The sequence below is a fragment of the Nothobranchius furzeri genome, chromosome 1 (assembly GCF_043380555.1).
Source record: "Nothobranchius furzeri strain GRZ-AD chromosome 1, NfurGRZ-RIMD1, whole genome shotgun sequence".
In the NCBI taxonomy this organism is placed as follows: domain Eukaryota; kingdom Metazoa; phylum Chordata; class Actinopteri; order Cyprinodontiformes; family Nothobranchiidae; genus Nothobranchius; species Nothobranchius furzeri.
Window position 1 is genome coordinate 61,420,409 of NC_091741.1, and position 18,544 is coordinate 61,438,952.

At 41.4% G+C, this 18,544-nt stretch overlaps 1 protein-coding gene across 1 annotated transcript in view; it reads right to left on the reverse strand.

Moving 5' to 3' along the window:
• Positions 1–239: 239 nt before the first annotated feature.
• The window catches only part of plxnc1 (plexin C1), a 35,317-nt gene continuing 17,012 nt past the window's right edge, over positions 240–18,544 (reverse strand). The window contains exons 21-31 of the mRNA XM_015953827.3: positions 10,484–10,630; positions 8,404–8,572; positions 7,965–8,065; positions 6,644–6,719; positions 5,810–5,844; positions 5,623–5,718; positions 5,201–5,364; positions 4,971–5,118; positions 3,405–3,545; positions 2,992–3,066; positions 240–566 (exon numbers count right to left, since the gene is read on the reverse strand). Of these exons, the coding sequence (XP_015809313.3) occupies positions 459–566; positions 2,992–3,066; positions 3,405–3,545; positions 4,971–5,118; positions 5,201–5,364; positions 5,623–5,718; positions 5,810–5,844; positions 6,644–6,719; positions 7,965–8,065; positions 8,404–8,572; positions 10,484–10,630 (1,260 nt within the window). The 3' untranslated portion in view covers positions 240–458. The remainder of the gene's footprint in view (positions 567–2,991; positions 3,067–3,404; positions 3,546–4,970; positions 5,119–5,200; positions 5,365–5,622; positions 5,719–5,809; positions 5,845–6,643; positions 6,720–7,964; positions 8,066–8,403; positions 8,573–10,483; positions 10,631–18,544) is intronic.

Below are 18,544 nucleotides of genomic sequence, written 5' to 3' on the forward strand. Positions count from 1 at the left end.
CTAGATATGAGGACACAAACTCAGAGGAACCACCTGAGGATAAAATATGCAGTGGCGCCCCCAGAAAAGTTTCATGGGGGGCCATGGCACCAGAGAATTTTTTGGGGTGGAACACCAATATGATCCTCGTGGTAAATGTGGGAAAGTTTAGCCTGTAGTGATGCAATAAATACTCCTTAACTCATTTTTATTATTAAAAAAAAAAAGCAACATGAATGCGACTTATTAAAGAACACTGGTCTTCTCTGGGTGTGGACAGTGGGGTGGCCAGCAATTCAGCCACCCCTTGGGGACACCACTGAAAATACTGTTTTTGGCTAAAGTGTTTGTTAACCAGCAGCAGTGGATCCAGTCATCACAAAACAATCTTGTTTTCCACTTCCCAACTTCAGCTCTATGTTGGAACCCGATGAGGAAAAAATGCTTCATCAGTCCCTGATCAGCTTCACCAGAGGTCTTCAGCAGCTCCAGGAGCAGCTTTTCAGTCCATCGAATGTGTCTTTAACATGATGGAGCTGCTCCACCAGCTCAGCAGGAGCTGCATTCTGAGACAGCTTCTCTTTGATCTGTAGGAGACGTGAATGTCAGGGGAAAAAAAGCTGTGAAGGAGCATTTCCTCTTTTTGCTTGTTTGCCTTTGTTTCAGATCAGCAAAATACATTTCACTGTCAGACAAAGAAAATACATTTTTGAGGGACCAAAGCTAGCCAAAGCGAGCTGCTTCGGTGTGGAAACGTAATTATAAGGAACCCCTAAACCTGATAACGGGGTGTAACAGCCAAAGAGGAATGAACTGAATCAGCTTTGGTGCTAACTGGTGAATTGTTTAAATTCAGACGCATTGGAGGGTTTTCCAGCCTAAGGTCAAAGGTCAGACATTTTCCTTCAACATTTTATGCTAGAGGGCAGGATTCATGGTTCCATCAGTTACAGCGAGTGGTCCTGAAGCAGCAAAGCAGCCCAGGCCATCCCACTTCTACCACCATGTCTACCATATGGAATGCTACCATAGGCCATTCATCCCCTCTGCAGTAAGAGTGTATAACACCACAGTTTAACTGGTACTGGCATTATCCTGGTACACAATAGAAACAATGCAATACTCAGTATGCGCTCAACACTTGTGCAATACCTGATGTACATTAATATGTGTGTGTGTACCTTTTGCTGCATAGATCTGGAAACACACGTTTCCTTTTTATTGGTTGTTTTTAGTGGTTGAAGGTTACAACAATAGCTCATTGTCTGTGTGTGTTTACCTGTAATCTTAGTATTTTTCTTTCTTTTCTCTAAGTTTATGCACTGCTGCAACAAGTGAATTTCCCCACCGAGCGATTAATAAAGTCTATTCTATTCTATTCTATTCTATTCTATTCTATTATGACAGTTGCTCAAGGATTTCATTCCCTACATATACAAAATCTAACCGTACTGCACCACATTTAGCATTTACTCAGGTCATCTTTATGTTTTTTGGTCTGAAACACTGATGTGACTGAAGGACAAACCCAGTGTGACAAACCCGTCTGCGTCGAACAGGAAGTGACAGGCAAACAGGCAGAAGGAACTCTAAACTCATTTCCTTTGGACAACGTCTCTTGTGACTGCTGCTGTCAGCATCTCAGAGGCATCTGAAGAAATAGCCACTAAAAGCAGGAAGAGAGGACCTGATGAGGACAAACCATCAAAACATTTCTCCTCCTTTTACATTCATCCATCTCATAAGATGATGGCTTGAAAAAAATTACATCCAGCAGAGGTTTCTCTCACTGCATTAGTCCACTTCCTGTAGCTAAACGTTTCCCAGTTTGGACTGGCTAACAGCTCGACCATCTGCATCCATTAGGATGCACCAAAAAGCTCCATTAGGTAGATTTTTTATTTTCCTCTTGACTTTCAGTCTGGTTAAACGGTTTTTGCGGTGATAACTCTATGACCTGGAACTGTTGCTATTTTTATTTTAAAAATCAAACTCAATCAGTTTTCCATCCACGGCTGCTTTGCTAAAACGTATCAACACGAATGCAGAAACGAAGAAAACCCAGCTTTATTCTGCTAATACAGGTAGTTTCAATGGAGAATAGCATATGAATAAACTGTGTGTTTATGCAGATCCCGTTTCCAGTAAAAGCCAATAACACAAGCACTAGGAAATTAAATTCAATATAAAAAACAAACATATTTTTAAAAGATATGCCACTTTTCATACAGGAATTTTAAAGAACAAGTTCACTTTTTTTTCCAAACACGTGCGATCGTCTTTAGTATAAATGAATGCCTTGTGAGTTGATCTCAGTGGTAATAAAGCTCTGGCGCTCAGGAACCACAAGTTAGCTGGAGGAGAGGTGGGCTGAAGACGGCAGGTTTTGGAGTCTCATTTCCTGATGTTTGGACATCTCACCTCTGATTGGACAACAGCAACGCAACTCTACCACTGACTCTGTTTGCTCTGCAATGTTGATGTTTCATCTCCACAAATAACACAAGCTTGAAGGATTTCTGCTGTGCTGTGGAGTTACTAAAGCTAACAGTTAGCTTCTACTGACCAAGACGTTCTTTGCTGTTTCCTGGATGCTAAAACAGCCTTTATCATTGCGAGTCAAGATGGGTGAATCCATGAATGCTAATTTGACACTGTGACGCGCTCACGTCACTGGCTTATCTAACCCGAGAGTTCCCTCGCCTCTTTTCTATCGGCGGCTAATGCAGGAAATAGAGGTGGAAGACTATTTTCACTTTTGGCTTGTATGTTAAACTTGATCTTTAAACAAAATCATCAAATTAGAGAAACAATGGAGTTATAATTGTTTTGTTCAAATCCGTTAGCTACAAATCACTCTCAGCTACAACTGTATGCTAATTAACTCAACATCTGTAAAACTGAGTCAGTTGGAGCCATCTCTCAGGTCTTTAATGTGGTGGCATTAAGTTTATCACCTGCAACAGACCATAATAAGCACCCAACCAGACAAAGACATGGACAGAGTCTGACCTGTGTGAAGTACTGCTGGATGAATTTGTAGAGTTCTTTCAGAGCTGCAGCTTCATTGAATTCATTTTCATGTTTCTGAAAGAAAATTAACATTAACATCCCAGAATTATTTCGTATAGCCCAGATGTTCATCAAAAGTAAAATTATTGGTTCACAAAATATTAACAGTTCATAAACTTTTTACATTTTAGAAAATATTTTCATTAGACTGTTAAACTTTAGATGAAAGCTAAAGCTGAATCAGCGAATAAATTACCATCTAAACAAACGATTTTAAACTCAGGAAATTAAAGTTATTGTAAAACACCAGATTCTGCCTGTTTCCAAATATCTGGAGTGGGTTTGAGTTCAGTGAAAACACCGTTTACGTAACCTTCCTGTCAGCTCTACATTTGCAAAACACTGTACTTCACCTTTGACTCTTCCTGCAAGAAGTTCTTGAATTCAGTGTCTGTGACTGGCTGCTGGTCTCGGATCTGTTTGTAGTAAACCTTCACTTCCTGTTTGAACTTGGGAATGTCTTTAGCATAGAGGAGCTTGTTGGTGGGTGCATGCTGAAACACACACATTAAAAGTTCATTAGCAGAGAAATACTCATAAAACTGATTTAATGTGGACAAATGATTTCATTTAGACTCGTTTCATTTCTGCCTTCTTAAGTGAAGACAACTGGTCTTCTCTTGTTACCCTGATAATGTTTCACCCTCTCATCAGAGAGGCTTCCACAGCCCTGAAACATGAATATCAAGCTGATAAGTAAACACACACTGGACTATTGTCACTAATGAGGCCACGAAGGTCACACGATTATCCGATCCTACTCTCTAACCATTTCCCTGTTATGGCCCTTTTGCACTAACACCTACTCAGTACCGCCCAACTCGGCTCAGCACGGTTGCAAGGCTTTTCCTTCTGGAACCAGGTTGCTGTCCCTTCTTTAGAACAAACTTGGATATGGTTCCAAGCGTTTACCGTACTGGGCCGAGCTGAAAACAGGACATTACATCATTGTCATTTACGAATAAGCTAGGGGGTGGAATCACACACTCTCTTGAGTAACTTCCAGAGTTTTCTCTTTGCTGCCCGCAGACCTTTCCAGTTCTTGTCTTTTCCAAGTCTGACAAAAAGCCACAGACTGAGCAGAATGTTCAACATCACTATCATGTCCACCACTGTTGCTTCGTGTTGCGTTTGTGTCACGCACGAACGACCTCGAGCTTCTTTTCTATGGCGAGTGAATTCTGCCACGGATTACCAGCCGGAAGAAACCTTCGTCTAAAGATAATGTTTGAAAAGAATCCCTCGGAGAAGCACGTCATCTCTGTATGGTGTGGAGAAGTACACCGCCGTTAGCACAGTGTTTGTTAAAAATAAAATAATTATGGTTTTGATGTTACATATTGGTGAAACTGAAGGAATAAACCAATCAAAATGACTTAACGAGGCGATCAAAACAGTTGTGACAGAATTTACTCGCCATACTTTTTAAATTCTGAAGACCGCCCGGCAGACAGAGCCCACCCAGTAGAACCGCTTCTCAGTTGTCATGGAAAACCACCCAAACAGTATTTTGTAGAGTTGAGCCATGATGAGGTGGTGCTGTTGGAAAAGGGCCACAGAAGTCTTTAACGCTGACGATCAGAACAGAACCCTAACAACGCCAGCACGTACACTGTTTTGCTTTCATGTCTCAAGGTGTGAGTTTCTATAAAACTGCTCCGGGAGGCGAGTCAAGGCTGCACTCGAGGTCACGGAAAAATGAAACCTTGACTTATTTCCCCGAGCATAAACCTGACACGTTCAACCCACGTTTCAGAAATAAAGAGGCTTCTTTGATGAGAGGAAAAACAAGAAAAGTCTTGTTTAAAACCCTCAAGATTGTCCTGGATGGCTGAGAATTGACACCAACAGCTTTCTGCGTACTGTTCCAACAAAGAGAGGAAGACAGCACTTCCTGTGTTTTGCGTGCTCATCTCTACCTTCCCCAGCTGGATCTCACTGAGAGAGAAGCAGTCCATGAATGCCTGAGCGATGACGGACAGACAGCCATCCAGATGCGGAGTCTTCTCCATGTCAAAAACAAACTGTGGGTTTTTAAGGATGTTGACCCAGAACCGCAGCGGCAAACTGGTGTCGAGGATAAAAATCAGTTATTTAATTAAAAACTGGCTCTTGCATTTATTTATTATCCACACAGATCCAGGTGTACCTGTTGGTCTTCCAGATGTGTCGGACATCTGGGTCTGAGATCTTCATGTTGTCTGCCCGAGCATCCAAAAAGTCAAAGAAATATTTGACGGCGTGCGGTGCTTTGCTTTGCGGCATTCCCCAGATGGAGTTGAAGAGGTTCTCCACATATGAATGAACAGCAACCTTAGAGATGACACACCATGCGTTTAGACCTTCACTCAGACTTTCACCGATACAAACTATAAAATCTGATTCATTTATATCTGAATAAAGGCTGGGATTCAAATTTAATAAAAAAACAGCTACTTCCTGTTACCGTGAAGGCCCGAAGTGGAAGGTTTAGTGAAAGTGTCTATAAATAAGTCATTTGCTGGTATCATTTCTACCAGCCGGCCTGGGTTTGTCTGAGTCACACAGGTTCCTGTAACTGGTTCCTCTTGCCTTGGTGGAGAGCAGCTTGGTGAGGTGCAGTTCCTTCAGATTTAACTTCTTCCTCTCTGGACTCTTTGCTTGGTCCTCGACTACATCAGGATCGATCTGGATCGGAACATCAGTTAGGAAACGACTCAGCGACTCCATTACACCACGACCTTTCTGTTTTCACTGCTTTAAACACACGTTCTCTTACCAAATGGAAGTATTTTCCTGAGAAGTTCTCATCATCTGGAGGTAAATATAAACAAAAACTAAAATAAATGAAAAATCTCATAACAAATGAATTAAAGGGATCAGCAGTAATACATATGAAAAGCAAATAAAAACCAACACCATCATTTGATTAAACTTCCCAAACAATCTTTTACATTTAATTTACTAACGCTTTACCCCACTGCTGATGGGTAAAAATGTGAAAATCACATATGTTTAAATTATTTAATGACATACACTGCCATGAAAGGACCAGACTATAACTATGGTAATTAATTGATATTTATTTATCTTAGTAAATTATTGCATCACTAAAGAAGAACGATTACTGATCAAGGTTATTTTATGTTTAGTGTCCTAACATTGCAGAAGGCCACCATCCTACACCTTCTCGGTGGACTGGTGGTAGAGTGTACGCGCGTAGACTGGGAGAACGGGGTTCAAATCCTCGGTGGGGTCATACCAAAGACTTTATAAAAATGGGACCCAATGATTCCCTGCTTGGCACTTAGCTTTAAGGGGTTGGATTGAGTGGTTAAACCTCCAAGTGGTTCCCGAGCACAGCCACTGCTGCAGCTCACTGCTCCCCACACGGATGGGTCAAATGCAGAGTTGTAATTTCACCAGTGTGCTCAGGGTCTAATAGGACTTTAGTAGTTCCTCTGCGTCTCCACATCGATTATATAATTGAATTCTTTAGCAAGTCCTCAGGTTCTTGCCCATTAATGAGTTGATTTAAATCACAGGTGTTATCCAGCACAGAAAATGATTGTCTTTGAGGACCAGGACTGGACACGATGCTGTGAGCTTTCACCTTTCAGACTCGTCTGTGGGCTCAGAGGAGGATGATCTTTCTTTGAAATCACTTTGATGGCTGCTCCATCGCTAATCTGCAGGAGAAGAAACAGGTTCATATTTTAGTCGTTTGATTTGAGACTTTGGCAGTTTTCTTTTTAGGAGCTCTGCAACTCCAAAAACACCGAGTTGCTGACTGAAGAGATCACTGAGTCTATGCTGAGTCTACTGTTTCGAGGCAGCTTCTGCCAGAGTTAGAAGCAATGAAGTCAGCATCGGTCTGACTGGATTTCTTTGAACTAAGAAGCTAGAAAATGAAACAGATAGGTCCCTTAATGAATGGATGAACAGTTACTACTAGCGTTAGGACTGATGGGAGAACTCAGAAATATACTTTAAATGAAGAAACTGAGTTTTGGGTTTCAGAACAGCTGGAGTATTGCCCATGGCAACCACAGGAAACTTTAGACACAAGAACAGGAAATTCACTTTTAAGCTCTTGAAGAATACAGTTATTAATGTGAAAAACAAGTAAGGCCACAGCAGACACGTGGAGAGACATGTTGCCTGAATCACTGCATTTTAGATACTACTTAATGTGTGTGAGAATGTTTAAACATTCAAAAACATCTTAAACTCAGATTAGCACTGAGTTGTACTGCGCCAACCCAAAGATGCTCCAGGTTTTGGTGTAATCCTGGTTATGTCTGGTTGGAGAATATTACAGAGAATCTGGGATTACCTGGGAACAAGAGAATATCTAGTCTAGGTTGGAATTCCTTGCCTGATGCAACAATTCTGCTTTTAAATCAGTCGGATTGTTTAAAAATCTTCCTTTGCCTATAAGCTGAACCTGTAGGAACTCAGCGTGTTTAATCAGGAGCAACAACACAACCAGTGGTGGACTGGCCATCGGGAGCACCAGGACACTTCCCGGCAGCCTGCCCACTGAACTGTCCCACTCAGAGATCGCTAACGCCCCCAAACCACCACCCCACACCCTCAGACAGAGAAATGGCAGACGCTTTCTAGTTTGCACTGGGGTTGAGACAAAAATCCCAGCCTGAATCACTGTCCCAGTCCGCTTCTGAACACAAGTCCTTTTGTCTTACACACACGCGCACACGGACACACACATGCGCACGCGCAGCTGCTCCTCCACATTGAGAAGAGCCAGTTGAGGTGGAGGGTTAGGTGGAGCTCTGCTAACCAATGCAGATCACTTAGTTAATCACCAACTCCACCCAGACAACAACTCACAAACATACAAGTCAGATTTTTAGATTTAGACCAACATCGACGAGAACTGTGGTTTCTGCTGTTGTCAGCTTCACTTATACCTGATAGTACTTCAGAGTGTTGAGCTTCTTCATGTCCCCGATGACCTCAGAGCTCGCATCTACATCCTGCAGAGGAACAAATGACCCATGCTTCTCGTACTCTGGAGGAAAAACAAAACATTTGAACAATTTTAATTCTTAATTAAAAGTGAAACACCAGTTTGTGGCTGATTTATTTCTTCAGTTTGAAACTAAAAATCATCACTTCACTGCTGAGAACAAAGTTTAACAGAAAGTTTTGAAGCAGATTTAAAATTAATCCTGAAATATTTTATTTTCTTCAAAACTTGTTATTTTTTTAGATAAAAGTTGGTAAAACTGGAGGGAAATTCCCACTTATTGAATTCATGTCCAACCTGCATCAAGCTGAGGCTTATGGTCAGTGGATCTGAGTGCCAGGGTAGGTGGGGGTGGTGGTTAGCTTTAATGTGTCACTCACCAACACACACGTCTCTGATGGGGGTTTCGTATGGAAAGCCAAACTTGGCTCTGAAAGTGGAGAGGATTTTCTCTTTGAGCTGCTCCACGGTGTCACAGCTGAGAGCGTTCACCTCTAGGGGTTGGCTCACTTCTCCATCACGTCCCACAGCAAACAGAACCTGTAGCTTCTGGAAAAACAAAACACAAACAACTGAGATCTGATTTTGTTTCATGTCATTCAGAGGTACTAAATATGATGTTTTATGCCCTAGAAGTCCTAGAGTTGGTTCGTCTCCCGGTGAATGGAAAGTGCTATAGAAACAAAGTTGTTGGTGATGGTGATAGACTTCACAACCCACACGGTACCAGTACATGTACACAGCCTAAAACCAGAAAACCTTCTAATAAAATCTCCTAGCAACCAGGAGTCTTTTTAATCAGATACTTGAACCATCTTAGCTGACTCCTGGTGATGAGGAGCAGCAGCAGGTCTCCTCGGAGAGCCCAGCCACTCCACAAGGCAGAAGCACATTTCAGCTGCTTGTTTTCAGAATCTCGTTCACACTGAGATTTACTTTTCTGGGTGAGCCCAGACTGTTCTCTCCCCAGCTACTTCCACCTAGACCATTATTTTGCTGAAACAAAATGATTTTACTTTGCATGACAGTTTAGCCACGCCCAGTACTGTGGCTGGCCAATCACAGCATGTGTATTTAGAAAAACTATCTATTTTCATCACCCGCAATCTGTCCTGGGTGTACCGACCTGAATGCCCGTTGATTGCTGGAGATAGCCCCCCCTGCATGGACAAGTGGGTTCAGATAATGGATGGATGGATACATTTTCATCTTCTTCCATGATGAATGTTAGACTGCCCCATTGACTGACATTCGTAACAGTCCAATCACTGTGCTCTAGTGGTTCGATGGGCCGATCACAGCACTTTATCAGTCAGGTGGGCAGGATGTTTGTGTGACTGAGCGAAACTAAGATGGCGACAGCTTGTTAACGATCCAATCACAGTGCTCTACTTGTGTGGTGTGCCAATCACAGCACCTTCATCACTACCCTCTCTTTATCCTGCTCTTTCTACCAACCCCGCCTTTCCTGGGATCCACTGACACTTCTTTCTTATTAATTTCTCTTTCCCTTTCCTTACATTTTTAATCAATTTTTTTATGATTTTAACAATATTTTCAATTATATATATATATTTTGTTCTTGTGAAGCGTCTCATGATTTTTATCTCGATAGGCGCTAAATAAAGATCATTTTCTTTCTGTCACTCTGTTAGCAGGTGGGATGTTACAGAAAAAACAAAGATGTGACAGCTCCTTTGAAACAGCTTCATCAACTTTGAACTATGTGGACTTGGGCTTTTCTTCAAGTCAAGAGCAGATAGAGGTAGGCTACTTAAGTTCATTTAGACAAAGAATTTGCTTCATCTCTGATGGAGTATGGCAGACTGCCTTGTTGACTGACATCTGTAGCAATGGTATGAACAATACCAACAATAATCACTATCATAATACTTACTAGTTACATTAGCCATACTAAGTAAATACCAGCTGCTTACGATTGTTCAAGGCAGAGTTTTAATCAACATTCATGTTTTGGTTCAGAACGCGCGCGCACACACACACACACACACACACACACACACACACACACACACACACACACACACACACACACACACACACACACACACACACACACACACGCACACACACACGCACGCACGCACGCACGCACGCACGCACGCACGCACACACACGTACACACGCTTAGCAACATATTTGCTGTGTTTAACCTTCCTGTTAAGGTGTGTGCAGTGGAAAAGATTTAGTTGATTTGTTTTGTTTGAATGCACTTCTGGTTTCAGCAAATCAAAAGACCAAAAACTGAACAGAAAATTAGGAAACAAGACACTGTAGAAGCAGAACCGTCCAAAGGTTTAGAAAATACATGTGTTGAGCAGAGATCTGCTGTTTACTGATTAATGAGACCCTTTTTCACATGAAAGGATTCCATGTTTCGGCTTAGATCATCTGTGTGTGTGTGTGTGTGTGTGTGTGTGTGTGTGTGTGTGTGTGTACCAGAGGGCTGAAGTCCTGAGCCTTCCACAGTAGCCAGTCCTCGCTGAGCGTGTACAGAGCCTTCTCCGTCACACAGTCCACTGGGCCTTTGGAGATCTGCTGCGTGAGAGCGCTCACCAACAGGAACAGGTGCTGTCCAACACTCTCCTGCACAAATCACAACAAACTGGCTGGGAGACTCTTATGTAAAGTGAGACTTTACTTTCAGAAATCCAGAGTTGTTATAAACAAGGTAAATACACAAACTGATAGAGTCTGAGCCCCCTCTGACAGTAAAAAAATGTTTGTTACCATGGAGACATGTCCTTTAATGGAGCTGGCGTGACATTTATAAGCAGTGGAGACCAAAAGGAAGTGGTTTAAGAGATGACATCAGAACCACTTCCAGTTTTAAATAACAGTCACTTACCTTCTGCCCCTTCTAAATATATAAACCCAAACTTATAAATACATGAAAGCTAAGAGTTTGTGTTCAAATAAAAAAAGAACATCTAATTTTGTTGGTTTGCTTCTTCATTTAACAAACTAAAGGTGTCCAAGTGTCTTCACCAAACAAACTGAAATATTTGCATGTTTGAATCTGATACCAGTAGCATGCATGTACAACCACACATGCAAATGATGGCCACCAATAACTAAGCAGATCTTATCTTCCACTCAGCGATAAAGCACACATTTTACTTAGACACACTAATAATTTGCTTACTATCTGCATAAACATTTAAAATCCGTAAAAGCAGGGTCGCCCATAACAACAAGCTATAACTTATTTGTGTGTGTGTTGAAGGCAAACCTTTCTAGGTTAAGTTGTATTTTTTAACCAGAGAACTTTGAAAAAATGGACAAAAATGCCTCAAACACTGTTTTGTAATGCATTTGATGAGTTTCAAAGATTCAGTAAATGAAATCATTACAATAGGAAAAGAAGTAATGGAAAAAGAACAGATGTGTCAATAACAGAAGTCACAAAACTGGCTAAGTTAATCCTTCTAGTCACCTTTAACTCTTCTTTCATATTTTTTCCCAATATGCTAAACAACAAGAAGAAGAAACTATTTATATAAAACCACTCAAGATAAAAATCACCTTCACAGTCTGACTTTCAGAAAAATGAACCATCATGTAAGTTCATGTGTTGATTAGTCATCACTTGTTGTCCTACCTAAACAGTATAAACAGTCATGGGAGTCTAAAAGTACAGACAGAGGACATTTTTTTCTCCCAGGGGGACGACTTGGACTCTGTAATGTGATTTGGAAAAGGAGATCAGTGTTCAAACTGTGTAAATATATTATTTGGGTAAAAAAAAGAATATTCAATAGAATAAGAACCAGAATTTACTGTAGGATCATCTGGCTTAACTGGTCCTTTATAATCTGAATAAGACCGAACAGAAACAGGGCATGGGGCCATTTTGCGTTTACTGAAAGCAACAAGGTGTGGCAAATGTTGCAGTTCCACCCTCATCCACTAGGGGCTGGCATCAAAACAGAGTTCCCATTGACTCCCGTGTTTAACGTGAGAGTGGAGGCATGGGTGGAGATGTATTTCATCCACACTTCCTGTTAGGGAAATGCGAAAGAGGCGTCACCTGGCGAACCGAGAGAGCGGCACTGAGACAGTAATAGACCGCACCCCCCTCAACCCTCCCGCATGCGCTGTCGGAGTTTCTCAGTCTAAAACGAGTTGTTAACGAGCGCGTGCGTCTGGGACGTAATTTTGGGGGGGGGACGGGTGGGACATGTCCCCCCCACTTTTTCAAAAGGCAGTTTCGGTCCCCTTCACTTTTTTCCGTCCAAAAACGCTCCATTAAATGGATTTGATTGAGCACTAGGACCGAAACGGAAACCGGTTTCCTATTAGACCCACCCAAAAGCTAATCTATTGGCTCTGCTGATACTTGCTAACGTATTATTGGCTGTTGCTGCTGTCACTCCAAGTTGTAAACAGAACGTGCTCACGTTGTTTTGCTAGTTTGGAGCCGCTAGGGAACACCGGTACTGAGTCACATCGTCAACTAGACGCTGTGTAATATCAGAGCTCAGCTCAGCTTCCATTATATAACATTTGAATAAGTGTTCATTTGTGAGTCTTTGGTAGTTATGCACAGCCAGGCGGCAGCATGTCAAGAAACGAAAGTGGATATAAGAGACTTCTTTCAAAGTCAAAACGTAAGTTGGAACATGTGACACCCCTGCATTAAGCTCCGACTCACCTCCTCCTTCACAAACATACTCAAAACTAACTTTTACAAACTAATCTCCTCCACATAACTGACTCCTCAGACACAATTTATTCGTATTATTATAATTATTATTATTTATTATTATTATTACTATTATCATCATGATTATTATTACTAGTAGTAGTAGTAGTAGAAGTGTAACTTCAAAACTTTTATCATTTAACTTTATTGTAAACTTATCTATTGCAATGTATATGTTCACATTAAAAAGCTCTGAAAAATGAACAGTATCATCGTCAACAGATTTTTTTAAGCTTAATGTCAAAGATGTACTCTTTTCATTAGATTTATCTTATTTTTTCCATTTATTTTTTGTGTGTTGAAATGCAACAACTGTTTAAACACTTTTAAGGGAAAAAACATATTTAATATGTTTTTATACACTCAAATTGGTAATGAATAATTTACACATTATATTAATAATAATTGTGAATCATACTAGAACCATCCTGTAAATATTTCTGTTTGTTCCATTCCAAAATCTCCCACTGTTTATAGTTCATGCATCTTTTTTTCAGGTGAGTGACAGAGATGCAGGAGGAGAGACCGGTGAAGGTACAGCAGGAGAGGCTGTAGGAGATGGAGGACGAGAGCCTGGAGGAGATGGAGCAGAGGCTGGAGGCTCACAGGTGAGGTTGAAATAATGAAGATACGATAGACATAAAATTGATCATTGTGACAAATGTTAGGGTGATGATCATGTGTAAAACATTAGTTCAGCATGTCCTCTAACACAGCAAATGAAATAACGGCCAGATCTCAGGAGGGACCGTTTATGTATAAATACTTTTTATACTTTTGACTAGGCCTGGGAAAGTAACAAATTTTGCTGGACGATATTTTGTCCAACAAATTGTTGATGATAAACGATATCATTGTCAACATTGTCTAGACCAAAATAACCACTAATATAATGTTAATATATCATGATAATGCAAGTACACCCTTTAAAATGCAACAAATAAACCTTCATTTAACATTGAAATGTCCAGAACCAGAACTTCTAAATGAATAAAAATAACAAACAAAAATTAAATAAAAAAAGAATCTCACTCCCTGTTAGAAAATGTTGCACCAAAAACAATAAAAAAAGACCCAAAACAATAAATACAATGGCCTATCCATTGTCAACAGCCAAAACTGCACTTCAATAATGATAATAAATATTAATGATAATAGAGTTGTACATTTTTTAACTTTGATATATATATATATATATATATATATATATATATATATATATATATATATATATATATATATATATATATATATATATATATATGTATATATATATATATATGTATATATATATATATATATATATATATATATATATATATATATATATATATACATATTGAGGATGGAAAAATTATTGAGATGGGCATGTGACGTGTCAAAGGGTCTTTACATAACACCCCCACCCCAAATCCGCACAAGCCTGCTGTGTCCCCCCCACTTCTGAAATCAAAATTTCGTCCCTGGCGTGCGTGCACTCACACAAGACTTAGCGCTCGGGAATAATGTAGACACAGATTCTGCAGCATAGAGCGCCGGACGTCACGTGACTCTCAGAGAGGAGACGCCATGTTGGCAGGCAACAAATGTAAACAAATTGAACGGGATCAGCTTGGATTTTACTTCGTCGGAGTTTACTTCACACATTAAAACCGAAGAAATCGTTTTATATAGTCAGAAATTAAATAGACTAAACATCTCCGACCCTTACCATGCCCCTGGGATACTTTTTAAAACGCCAGAAGCTGTCGGAGCGGACTTCTTACCGGACCTGGCCGGGGAACCCCTTGGGATTCCCCCGGAGGAGCTGGCTCAGGCGGCTGGGGAGAGGGAAGTCTGGGCCTCTCGACTTAGGCTACTGCCCCCGCAACCCGACTCCGGATAAGTGGATGAAAATGGATGGATGGACGAATAACAGATTTACACGTAAGTAGTTTAAATAGAGTGCTGTGCTGTTTGAATGTATATACTGAACGCCAAGAGAAATCACTAGTTTGATTTTTTTTCCGTGAATAAAATAAAAATGTCAGGCAGGAGCGTCTCTGGATCTGTATGAGATCGGTCTCGGTGAGACAGATAATAGCAATCCAAAGTGCTTTTTATGTGTGATCTGACAACTGATCAATCATTGCTTAAAAATTAAATACAGCTTATCCGGTTAATTGCTGTGATCATAAAACACGGAAACGGCAGCACGCAGAAATCTCGAGGCAACGTTTTACGTGATGTTTACTTGTTGCTATGAGTAATAAGACAGAAAAAGCCACGCCAAAATAAGTTTAGGAAGCCCACTAAGAATCCTAATAAAAGCATTTAAAATAAATACCATACACAGTTGAGGAAACGTTGGTTTAAGTACCTGATATGAAGCGGTCGCTGCATAAGTGAAAACCTTTACTCTCGGGATCCCACAGTTTCATTTTAGCCCGGTCACTAACGCGTTTTATTACAATGATCCAACGTTTGCGGCGCTCCGGATCTTAGGGAATCCTGGCTCATTCCTTATGTCGTCCGCGTCTGTTCTGCATCCTGGGACACAACAGGAATCTACCATATTTCCTGTCTGATTGAGTTTTCTGACAATAACAAATAGTCCAGCTGTGGGCTTCTGCCTGCCAATATGGCGCCGTTTTCGATTTGAACTGTTGCATGCCGGGAGACGTGACATCAACTCCTGGAGCTCTATACTGGAGGATTTCCTGTTAATCGTTAGATGAAAAAGGGGAGGAGGGCATTTTTTTTCAAGGAGGCGAGCGGCTCAGAGCGCTAATGCGTCAAATCAGCAGGTGGCTGAGACAGGTGGAGGTGCTGCTGCCTCACCTGGAGACCAGTGCGGTGCAGCCACGTAGTAGTTTGCTGACAACATCACATTTTTCAGCTTAGCCATCAGCCACAGCTGGTTCTACATAAATGTGGAGCAGAGTTTTAACCTGAAGATGGAGATATGATTAAGGTTTTGGGCTGAAATATTAGAGTAAGTTGCACTAAACTGCAACACTAATGATTACGCAAGTGTACAGCAGCATTAGACACTCATCTATACAGGTTATCAGCACAAAAAAAAAGAGTTAATTTCGGCTTTACTTGCTCTTTAAAATGCAAATTTCACATCAGAATTAAAGATGTTTACAGCCTGGTTCAAAAAAACATTTGAAGTTAAAAAGATCTAGTTTACATTCATGACAACTCGGGGGGAGGGGGGTTTGGAACTCTCCTGTTTAAATGAAATGTAATGCTTACAATTCTGAATAATTAATGAGTATCAGAGCCATGTCAGAGCCAGAGCTAGCGCTGGGAACTAGCTCCGGGGAAAGGCCTCAGCCTGGGCCTCAAGTTAATATATGTTTGGTCATTTCCACTCTGAACTTTAGTTGTGTCCTCTGTGTGGAGTTATTTGGATTTTTTAACCCTCTCAGGCTCAAAATACGTTTTCATAAAAGGACGAACAACTAAGTCCTTCAGGGGTACTTCTGAGTTAAACAAATGCTCACGAAATACGTATGTGGAGTAACCAGGTAGGTAGGTTTTAACTGTTGCCTCCAGAGGGTTAAACCAGTAATATATATATATATTTCTGTACTTTATTTTGCTGGTTGAATGGGGGGAAATGCTGCATCATTTAACTGCTTGGTCAATCGTGTTAGAGGGGCTGCATAAGAACCTTGAGTGGATGTCCAGCTTCTCCTCTCTCCTGCTCGGGAACAGTTGTTAGGGCAGGCGGCTGGCTGTTCCTGTTTACCAGGGCAGCCAGGACGCTTTGACCGGCAGTCATGTTGATCACTTGTGGATCTCTGAGGGAGACCATAGAAACACCAAAGCTCTTTTAGTTGACGCTGCTTCATTTTTGTTGCTCAACTGCATTTTTCTTGCTAACAGAATGGGGGATGTTTGAGCCGGGAGCGTCAACAACGGCGGACTCGCAGATCTTTGACCACGGTGGATTAGTAGAAGCCTGATATCCAGGGTCAACTTACCTAGTTATTTAGTAACTTAGTATTTAGGTACTAAGCAGGCCGGAGGTGACATCAATTTGGAGTTGCTCTACCACGTTTTTCTTGCTAAAAACGCCCGGATAAACTCCATTATGTTTATGTATTTAGCAGACGCTTTTGTCCAAAGTGACTTACAGGTGATAATCAAGCCATCTGGTTGCTCTTGAGGCTAACAACAAACACTATTCAGTAAATCCTAGGTAGCAGTGAGGCAGCTTAATCAATCACAGATGGACATGGAGTGTTTTGTATGAGATTTCCTATGTAGTGGGAGCGCTTGAATGCACCACGAAACCGGCTAGCATTGGTATTCAGAACATGGCAGGATAAAGATTCCGTTCCCGAACTCCGTGGGTTTTTACTTATTATTGTTGACCGTCAGAGCGACGTTACATGGTGTCAGAAGTGGGCCAGAGATGGTGAGAGGGGGGAGTTGGACTTCACGAACCCAGGAGAATGGGCAGAATGTAAACAAAGATTCTCACGCTACAGAATGGTGACAAAGCTAAACAAACAAGAGGGATAAGTCCAGGTCTGTTTGCTAATATATGCCAGGGGCAGAGAAGCAGAAAAGATATTCAGCTCATTTGAATTCGCTGATGAGGGGGCCACAAAAGACTTTGATGTCGTACTTAAGAAGTTTGATGATTATTTCATTCCAGAAAAGAATCGGATTCATGAGAGGGCCTGTTTTTATCAGCTGCCGGGGGAAAAGGCAGAGGCACATATAAGAGCTTTGTTTGAGCTGGCAGAAAACTGTGAGTTAGGAGACAAAAGGGACGAACACACCCGGGATAGGATGGTTGTCGGGATTCAAGACAGAGGATTGTCACAAAAGTTTCAGCTCACTGCGGACCTTACACTAGCTCAACTTATTCAACAAGTCGGACAAAGTGAAGAGGTAGCTAGACAAGTTATTCTCCAGACGGCCTCACCAGAGCTACAAGTGGCTAGCGCCAGCAGCGGAGAGAGAGAGACAGCAGAGACACAACGTCAGTGACTACTACACCCAAAGTGAGAAAAACCTGAGAGACTGAAATGTCCAGCTTTTAAAAGCACCTGTAAGAATTGTAACAAGGAGGGACATTGGGCCAGCATGTGTCACACAAAAACAGTGGATGAGGTCACAGAGACTTTGAATGAATTCCAATTCCTGGGAGCCGTTAGTGGGAATGCTAGCCAGGAAAAGTGGACTGTAGATCTTGTGATTAAAGGTTCCCTCCTCACATATAAAATAGACACGGGGGCCGATGTGATCCTTATAAGTGAGAAGACGTTCAATCTCTTAGAACTACGCATAAACTGGATCATCCCAGAGACATGTTTTGTAGGTCCAGGTGGAGAACTAAGATGTTTAGGTTGGTTCAAAACCAACACATCATTTAAGGAGAAAGAATACACATTCCCAGTGTATGTGATACAAGGACAAAGCAGCAATTTGCTCAGCCAGCCAGAAGCTGTGAAGATGGGATTGGTGAAACGAGTACAAAGCCTTAGCTCCATGGGTTTTTACTTATTATTGTTGACCGTCAGAGCGACGTTACATGGAGTGTGCAGTAGAGTGGGGAACGGGTGCTGGGAGGGTGCTAGTTTAGAAGATGCTCTCTGAAGAGCTAAGTCTTCAGGAGTTTCTTGGAAATAAAAAAGGAAGCCCCTGTTCTAGTAGTGCTTGGTATGTCATTCCACATTTGTGGAACGACACATGAAAAGAGTCTGCATTAGCTTCAGGTTAGCTTGTAGCTAATGACCCGCTGATCTCCAACTGGTGCCTATCTTCAGCGGTCAATGAGCAATCAGGCGGGG